This window comes from Hippocampus zosterae, chromosome 19 (genome assembly GCF_025434085.1).
Source record: "Hippocampus zosterae strain Florida chromosome 19, ASM2543408v3, whole genome shotgun sequence".
In the NCBI taxonomy this organism is placed as follows: Eukaryota; Metazoa; Chordata; class Actinopteri; order Syngnathiformes; family Syngnathidae; genus Hippocampus; species Hippocampus zosterae.
The window spans coordinates 5,332,755-5,341,929 of NC_067469.1; the positions used below are offsets into that span (position 1 = coordinate 5,332,755).

The 9,175-nt window shown below is 48.1% G+C and overlaps 1 protein-coding gene across 2 annotated transcripts; it reads right to left on the reverse strand.

The window, feature by feature from the left end:
• Positions 1-2,498: 2,498 nt before the first annotated feature.
• On the reverse strand, positions 2,499-8,868 carry bmp2b (bone morphogenetic protein 2b). Of its 2 annotated transcripts, none has more exons than XM_052053100.1 (3): positions 8,281-8,868; positions 7,291-7,658; positions 2,499-3,758 (listed from the first exon to the last, which is right to left on the reverse strand). In XM_052053100.1, the coding sequence occupies exons 2-3, from the start codon at positions 7,643-7,645 to the stop codon at positions 2,848-2,850; spliced, it is 1,266 nt and encodes a 421-aa protein (XP_051909060.1). In that variant the 5' UTR covers positions 7,646-7,658; positions 8,281-8,868; the 3' UTR covers positions 2,499-2,847. The 2 variants fall into 2 exon arrangements, with proteins under 2 accessions (XP_051909060.1, XP_051909061.1); XM_052053101.1 differs by lacking the exon at positions 8,281-8,868 and having other exon boundaries at positions 7,291-7,454; positions 7,565-7,635.
• Between the last annotated feature and the right edge of the window lie 307 nt (positions 8,869-9,175).

A 9,175-nucleotide genomic window follows, 5' to 3' on the forward strand; every position in this document is an offset into this window, starting at 1 on the left:
GATGGGGGTGCGATGTAGCAAGGGGGGGGGGGGCAGGGGGGGGTGGAGATGCTAGAATCAAATAACACATGCGGAATATTGTGTTTGTGAGCATATATCATCACACTGTTGCATCAACTCCAAAAGCCGAGTGCACATTTGGAAGTGATATTCAATTATGACCGTAATTTCGCATTCGCGCAATGTTCTACACACACACACACGCACACACACACACACACCGCCATCTTTTGTTGAACACACATTTGTTTTTTTGCACCCACCAGGAAGCCCTTCAATAGTTGATTGAAAAAACAACTGGTGCACTGGTTTTCCATGCGAGCGTTTCATGTGTCCGAGATTGAAAACCAACATTCCACGGTCCCGATGTGCGCACACTTTAAAAAAAAAAAAAATCGAGCGTTTTGAGCGGCCTTGTGATCCCCTCAAAACCCCCTTTTCCCCAATGCAAACACGGCAAAAAATGCCATCCGTCAAAACTGCGCAAATCTCTCCCCGGGCTTGTTTTGTCTTCCACACATGTACACACACACCTCCTCTTATGATCTGATCCCGCCATTGTAGCCCCCTCGCCCCCTCGCCCACCCCACCCCATGTCTTATATATATTCTAGCCTTCAGTTCAAGCCTAGAAATGACAGTGCTTCCATCATAAAAACATTGCAAGCAGGAAGATATTGACACAGGTGTTCCTGCTTGAGACTGTCTCGCTGCAACACATGATATGTTTTGTTTCTGCCAGCCAGCCCATTCCCACTGTCTTAGCGAATAAGACTCTCAAGCTGTTTTCAACCGTTCGCGTACGCTTTTGTTTGCCGCTGTGACACATTCCTAATTTCCACCTTGGGATTGTTTTTCTTTGATTCGTCCGGCGTTGAGACACAGCAATGACTCAGTCATGTGAGGGTGGAATTAATCTGTCTGAGCACGAGCTGGATGTGAACAGGTGGAGGTGTGTTTGTCTTAATTAATTTAAGTGCCAGTGGTTTTTTTCTATTTTTGACCCCCGAGGGCCCGTTGGCGTGGCTTCAGTCTCGCACGTTTTTCGCGTGATCCCCGGGTAGCAAACCTCCGGATGAATCAACCGTAGGCTTCCCTTCTTTAATTCAGGCCATGTTCAGACCTGTAATTTGGTTCTCCGATACTGTCGAAAACAAAAATTGGTATTTGAATCAAACGTTCGGTCCTACTGAACAAACCCGAGATGTAAATTGTGTCCGCATGCTAAAGGTGTTTTTGGGAATCATATCCAACCCACAAATTTGCATTTTGTGTACATGTTTTCTCCATTTAATGGAAATACATTTGTACTTGGTGTGCATTTTTTTTTTTGTGGCCACCAAATTTTTTTCTTCTTTTTCCACTTGAGCCCTTGTCTGCTGCACTTGAATTGACCCAAAAATTGCTCTTGATCATTTGGACCGGACGGCGTATTGTATGAATCAATCATCAACTTCCCCGTTTTCGAGTTAGGTCGTGTTTGCACCTGTAATTTGGTTCTCTTGTCCAAGCCAAAGCAGAAAATCACACCGTTTTTTTGTTTTTGTTTGCTTTTAATGCTCTAATTTGCATTCACACTCCCCCGTCTGCAATTTGACTGCATAAGGTTCTGTTTGAAACGACTACGGGCTTACCTACTTTATTCAAAGCCCATGTTCCCATTCGTAATTTTGTTCTCTGGTCCGGGCCAAAACAGAAGATCAGACACTGCCTATTTGCATCACATAATCGGTCTTCATATTTAATGAAGGCAATGTGCAGACCCTGTAATTTGGTTATCCGGTCTGGCCAAAGCCGTGGCATGACACTCACAATACAAAAAAGTGATGAAAAAAAAAATCGCACGGCAGTACAGTTTGTTTTGTTTCGTAGTATCGGGTCGAGTTTATCTGAGATGTTGGCAAATGAATAGAATATACCACAGCAGTTGACTTAAACCGAAGCTTTGACGCTTCAATCATAAATCCGGACAAATCCGACTCGAGTTAATTTTCAGCCAAAGCATTCACATTTGATCCAACTGAAAAATGGCAGCGGTGCGTCGACACCCGAAGCCTTCATACTCAATCCATCAGAAAGAGGAATCGCAGAAGACTTCGCATGGACCGAGCTCAAAGCTGTCAAGTGTGAACACACTTTTTCTTCTGCTAATTTGACAAGGAAAAACACCGGGAACTGCTTTTCACAAGAGTCTTGGGGGTCTTTGCCGTCGTTCTTGGAAAACAAGCACCGATGTTTTCCTAACCCTCCCACGGGAGTCTCTTGCGCTTGTGTAACTTGTCTCCGCCGTCCTATGACTGCACTTCGCCGCAGCAGCGGCACTCTGACCTCAGCCGACTACACTATTGTTGTTGCGCTCCAGTTACACTTACCATCAAGAGCTCACCGCTTGCTTTTGCAATCTTTGTAAGAAGACGCGCTTCTGCTGGCGTGTCGTGTGTATTTCTGTGTGTCACCGATGTGGAGGGGGGGGGGGGGGGGAACTCGAGGCAGAGCGTATTTTCTCACGATAAATACACATTTATTTACAAATAAAGTGGTTATGATAGAAATAAATACAAAATAGAAAAACATCTGCGCATTATACTTCATGTGGTATTGCACCCGTTTGGAAATGTACATCAGAAATACATTTTTATTTTATTTTTTTTTTAATTATCAAAACCAGTAAAAGGAATATATTCCTCTGATTAAAATATTTATTTCCCAACTTGACAGAGACATAAATATATTCATATTATATGCTTCTTCCGGGATAGCTCTGTTTTGTGTCTTTTCATATAAATAACGTCTTCATTGGGAAAACCGGGTGTCCATCATCACCCGCCTGTAACCCGCTTTCTCATTCTCACCGGCAGCCGCATCCCTCGACCACCATGTCCTGATAGTTTTTAAGGATGACCTTCTCATATTCATCCAGGTATAGCAGAGAGATGGGGCTCAGTTCGGTAGGCACGCAGCACGCCTTCGGGATGTTGGCGTTCACAGAGTTGACCAGCGTCTGCACAATGGCGTGGTTGGTGGAGTTGAGGTGGTCCGCCAGGGGGAAGGGACACTCCCCGTGGCAGTAAAAGGCGTGGTAGCCCGGGGGCGCCACTATCCACTCGTTCCAGCCCACATCGCTGAAGTCCACGTATAGCGCATGCCTCTTGCAGCTGGCTTTGTGCTGGTGCTTCCGCCGCTGTTTGCGCAGCGTGGCCTGGCGCTTTTCTCGCGTGTGCAGCACCGAGTCCCCGCGCCCGTCGTGGCCGTACGTCACCAGCAGAGGCCTGGCTTGAGGCCACGAGTCCTGGTCCTGGTGAAGGGACCTGCTCACCCGCACGTGCCTGCCGCGTCGACGGGCGTGCTCGTCGCTGGCCTGCCGCTCCTCCGGGTGGCGCACCTCCACCATGAAGCCGTGGTTGCGACCTTTCCCGGAAGTCCACTGCGACACGGCGGGGCTCACGTCGAAGCTTTCCCACCGGCTGAAAGAGTCCTTCACCAACCGGGTGTCTAGCAAGCGAACCAGAGGCTCCCCGTCGCCGCCGGATTTGGGCGTGCCGAATATCTCGTAAATGTTGATGCGATGGAAGCCGGCGGCCGCCGAGCTGACGTTTGCGGAGCCGTTGTTGGGGCCGGTCGGGGTGACGCCCTTGACTTGGTCCCTGTAGATGCGAAGCTCTGCCGACGTGATGCGCTCCTCTTCTGGGACGGAAGTGAGGTTGAAGTAGAACCGCTGGGTGGTTTTGCTTTTCAGGCTGGCCAGGGCCTCCATCGACTCTGGAAAAGACAGCGCAGGTTGAGCTAATTTGGAAGAGATAGACCGTCAGGGCCAAACTGACCTACATTTTACATGAACATTTTCGAGAGATTTTTTTTTTTGTCTAATCAGGTTGTTAGCACGTGAATCTAAATCCGACGGGGGCCGTTGGAATCGGGAGTGCTGGCCAATAGAATTGAAACTATATTAGCAATGGGGACCGTTTCTTTAACCAGCCACCTTCACAAGACTCGCAAGGCCAACTAGATTTCGTCGATAAGTAATCGGCATCTCTGGCGAGTTCTTACCCAAATATTGATTATAAACTGCTGCAGATGATAGAAGTGACATCGTACCATATTGTTTTTGATATAGGACCAAGAAGTGGATGAAGATGTGTAAATCCACACCGAAAGTTTTTTTAAAAATGCATCTTTAACTCATTCACTCCCAAAGACGGTTTTAAACGTCTTTTCAGACTTGGTCCAGAATTGGCTGGTACTGAACTGCTACCCGCTGGTTTCTCTCACGGTTAAGTTTTAGAACTAGATCGGCATGACTTTAATCGATGGACAGTTACCATAGCAACCACAGAGAGTAAAGGAATGCTCCGAAGTTCAGTGTCAAGGCCACTGTTTCGGCAGCCGTACATTAATCCTCAGACAACAAACAGGATTCATTTAGCTCGGGATCAGGACCGTTTTTGAGAGACTTGGAGAGGTTGTTCCTTGAAAGTGCATTTCGAGCAGCCGCGTTATTTTGACTGCCCCGAGGCATGGCTAAGATAGCACGGTATATAGACTCATTGGTTTTTCCCTCCTCGCTGCGTAAGTGACACAAATTATAGTGCGGCGTGCAATTTTCTGCGCCGCAATCCCGCTTTGAACTCTTACTTGTGAGCATGACGAGCCGCGATCTGCACACGTCGTTGCAAACTTTGAACGACGCGCCCCATCGTTCAAAGAAGCCGTTTCGGAAATTCCACCATCTCATCCAAAAGCTCCCACCAGAGGCACAAAGACCTCAATTAGGCGTATCACTCCTTATTTGATGTGGTGAGTGGGGGGGGAACCCCAACTGCCCCCACTCTACCTTGTCTCTCCTTCTTCCTACTCGGTCCCCTCCCCTCCCCGAATCCCAAATCCTCCTGTTCTCCGTGTTCCAAATCCTCTTTGCTCCGTCTCGCTCTCTGTCACGCCGTCTTTAGCTCCCTCCTCCTCCTCCTCAACAAACAAGTCCGGGCTTGTTAGAAACGTGCGACTTGTAGATTGCGTTGATCAACATTCCTAATTTCTTTTCAGGCTCCCGTGCCGAAACAAAACGGGCAGTGTCACTTTGGTTTTTTTATGTCCCCATACCGTTTTACGCAGCTGCTTTTTATTCCTGGATCTTGACTGCAAGTGGAAACGAGGACTGTATCTGAGCAAAGCGATGATGATAAACAGATGTGTCAATCATCGGAATACAATTGTATTTTTGGAGCCCTTGTCAGTTATGACACTTTTGAATCTTAATCAGGTTTTGCCCTTTCGAGATCTGGCCTTACGCTATAACCTGAATCGTCATCTGTTCGCTCCCTATTCACGGGGTTCTTGGTCCTCATCTGATCCTAATTGTGCTCATTTTTAACTTCTGGCACCCTTGGTTACCTCCCCTAACTTTTCTTCTCGACACTCAAACCAGAATTTTGTCCCCCTAACAGCACCCCTGGGTGTAATCCACCCAACAGAGCTTTCAGAGGTTTCCTGGTCCTTAACCAGGCTAGTCACCACTTTTGCCCCTTCCTCAAAAGCACCACCAATCACCTGCAGAGGTTCCTGATCCTAAACTGGTCTGGCCTACCCCCTCATCAGAATTCTCATCCGCCTAAGCTTTTTCTTCTAACAGCAGCAGACTACGGTTCCAGTCCCCTGCATGGGTTCCTGGTCCTCAACCGGTCTGGCCTACCCTCAAACCAGAATAGTCATGACTTCCGTCCCACTTAGTTTTCTCCTCTGGAGAGGTTACGGATCCTCATCTAGTCCGGTAACAAATCGTGATGACTTTTGCACCTTTCTCTCGTCCCTGTGTTCGGTTCCCTGGTCCTCAGCTGGTCTGGACTACACTCAAGTCTGGCTTGTTTGCGGCGTTTCTGAGTGTCGCACCCGAGTAAGCGCAAACGCCTCCCTCCAAACCGCCCCCGAGGTCTCTGCGTTTCACCGCCTATGTCACTTTAACGTGCCACCAAACACTACTTTGGGGAATTAAGTGGTCGTCGCTATTATTTTAGTATTGCATTGCGGCAAGTCGAATGATTTAACATTTAAAAGACATTTTAAGTAGCTGAACACTCAAATCGGCAGTAAAATCAACCGAAAAACCAATAATTCATATAATCAGGGTAGTAACGGACGTTTTAACGACGCAGGAGCATTTTTGAGGAATGGTGCAACGTGGAGAAGAGGTAATTTGGACAGGATAACAATTTGGAATTGCGTCTGGCTGCATGACGCGTTTGCCTTAATGCCATGTTGTGGGTTGCTGAAGTAACCCGGCGCCCGAGCGATCGTCTGCGCAAAGACCAACGCCGCTCTTTATCCTGCTCCTGCGGTGCGTGTCTGGAAAAACTGTTTTCAGAGGCGTACTGCAAACACCATCAATTATTAAGTAACAAATTTACCCCTCGGGGACTACACGGCCACTTGGATATGTTTTGAAGCTCTCGCTACGGCCCTGGCCGGCGGACGTGGTAAAAGTACTGACGCTGGACTTTGTTAGAAGTCGAGATATTTGTGGGGAAGAAATAAGAACACACATTCAACTCTTTTACTGAAGTGAAAAGTATCGGCGTTTGTTCCAATTTTAGAATTGAATTGAAATCGAATGCCAGAAGCAGCAAGTTGTCGTTTTTTTTCCGGCTGTCACAAAACAATGCGTTTGATTCAATTTTGGAGCCACCGTCAAACAAAATCTCTTAAATAAGGCTACGGAAGTGGAATATCTTGCTTTGTCATCATCGTTTGTCCCTGCTCATGTTCCTCCATGTCAGCTGTAACTGTTTTTTTTTCTGCCTTATAATGCCACAAGACCTTAACTCATTCTGGACTAAGTCTGAAAAGACGTTTAAAAACGTCTTTGGGAGTGAATGAGTTAATCAATCAAGATCGAAATGGCAGTTAACAACCTCTGCCGGGAAGTTAACAAATTAAGGAAAAGAAAGGACGGATAGTTGTTTTCAGGAACGTGGTCAGAACATTTAATCCTCGAGTACAGTTTTGAAGTATTTGTTACTTCCCAGAAGTGGAAGCCAGACGCCCCCCCCCAATGTTTGCTCAAAGGCCTTGCGTCACAACCTTTTTTTTTTTTTTGAAGTGTCCCCAAAACTTACATTAACAGTGTAAATAAATTGAGACGCATGTCACCTTGCGAATGACTAAAAAGGTGCTGTAAAACAACCGAGTGCTCTGAAGTCAGCATGCTGACACCCTGAGTCACGTTTAAGTACATGTTTGGGCTGTCTGAGAGAGCCCGGGAGCTGGAGGCTGACAGGTCGTGGTATTCGCTAATACGCACCTTCGTGGTGAAAGCTTCTAATCGTGTTGGCCTCGCTGGCTGCCCTCTCGGCGTGCCTTCCCATGTTCTTGGGCCGCCGGGCGCTATGGTCGCCGTTGGCCGAGTGCATGCGGTACAGGTCCACCATGTAGCTCGGGACCACGGCGTGCTTGCCCGGCGACGGCCTGCGTTTCAGGCCAAACATGCTGAGGAGCCGTAACTCAAACTCGTGCAGGGCGCCAGCAGATTGCTGCGGGCTGTGCCGGCCCGACTCGCCGTACCGCCTTCGGCCCACCTCGGGGATGAGTCCCGTCGCGCCTTCCATCAACACCTGAGCCATAAGCAGTACCATGAGAGAGCCGACCACGGTGACCATGATCAGTCAGTCCCTGCGGAGGAGAAAGTGGGGACGTCCTGTCAATTTGCCGAGCGACATGGAAGAAAGGGGGAAGACGCCTCGTCACTTTGAGGTGGCGGCGGCGGCGGTTGGCGATTAATCATCGGCATGAAGTCTGATCTCTAAGATGAAGATGGAGGAAGTCTATGAAGGACAGGAAGGGCAAATCAAAGAAGTCTCCAATTAGAAATACGCTGAAGGAATGCAGGCGAGTGGAGATCAGAAGAGACATGAAAGAGTCTTTTCGAAGAGGGGGGGTGAAGAGGGAAAAAAAAGAGAAGGGGGAAAAAAAAAGTTAGGAAAAGAAGAGGCCCAGCCTGCCAGCCGGCCGGGTGCTACAAGCGTCAATTTGCGGAGACTTTGACTGTATAATCATAAGGGATAGGGTTACTTCAAGAGGCTTGCAGGTGTTAGATCTGACGTGCACCACCGGGGCCAGATGTACAATACATCTAAAAAAAAACTGCCTGCAAAGGAAAAGTGCACTTTAAGCACACGTTTTCCCACTTCCCTGCCTCATTGAAGAGCATCAATACATGCAAAGCGTGATAAAAGTCACTCGGAGATTTGAACTCACACGCTCAAGTCTTGTTTTATTATTATTTTTTTCTTACCTGACGAGGAAGCGTTGTGTCCGGTCGTCGTTCCACCGTTGGGCTCCGATAAAGTCCACATGAAGTCGCGTTAAATCCACGCTGCTTCTCCGCGGAGGACCACAGACAGACAGCCCGACACCCTCACTTGTCCGCTCGCGCACATAATGTCACGCGCCGGCTCGGTTCTCTCTCTGCGATTTGTCCTTTTTACGCACACACACACACACACACACAAAGAAGAAAAACCAGAGCACCAAACGCGTTCTTGTCACGAGGAAGTTTTTACGCGCAAGAGGGAGCGATCAAAGTCGAACGCGTCTCGGTAGAACATCTTCCCAACAACGAAAAAGCGGTCTGGAAGCAAAGTGGACTTGGGTGCGCTCCGGAGCGCCGTTGGATGGTCGCGTCGTGCGCCACCGACGGAGTGCTGCGATTGATTTGGCTCCTTCCCCTCGGCCGGCCACTCTTTTTGTCGTCCGGTGATGTCACCGAGGGGCTGTCAATCACATGGCCGCCCATGAAAGCGCCTCCCGCGGACTTTTAGCCCTCGGGCGGACGGGCGGGGTGGTAGTAGTAGTGGTGGTGGTGGTGGTGGTGGGTGCGAGACTCACACCCAAGCCAACTTTTTTTTTCCGCCTCTTTTTTTTTTCTTTTACCGTGTCAAATAAACACATGAGAGTCAGTGACACCCCCCCCCCCCCCGTTTTTCTTTTTTTTTTGGAAGGCCTTCTGGTTTCTCACCCGGTGGGGCTTTTATGATAAGGAAAAACTACAATAGCACTTAAAACCATGTAAATTTGGATAAGCACCAATTTGGGAACCTTTCGAAATACAGACCATTCATGCATTATTAATAGGATTAAAAACCAAAAAAATGTTATATATGTTTTCGGTGAATATGAAATAGATTTGA

What these genes read in the sequence shown, in the direction of transcription:
- bmp2b (XM_052053100.1), bottom strand. Translation starts at nt 7,645, where the DNA reads ATGGTCACCGTGGTCGGCTCTCTCATGGTACTGCTTATGGCTCAGGTG. An exon ending in TAGAAGCTTTCACCACGAAG is followed by an intron (nt 3,759 to 7,290) that starts GTGCGTATTAGC and finishes TGTCTTTTCCAG; the next exon opens with AGTCGATGGAGGCCCTGGCC.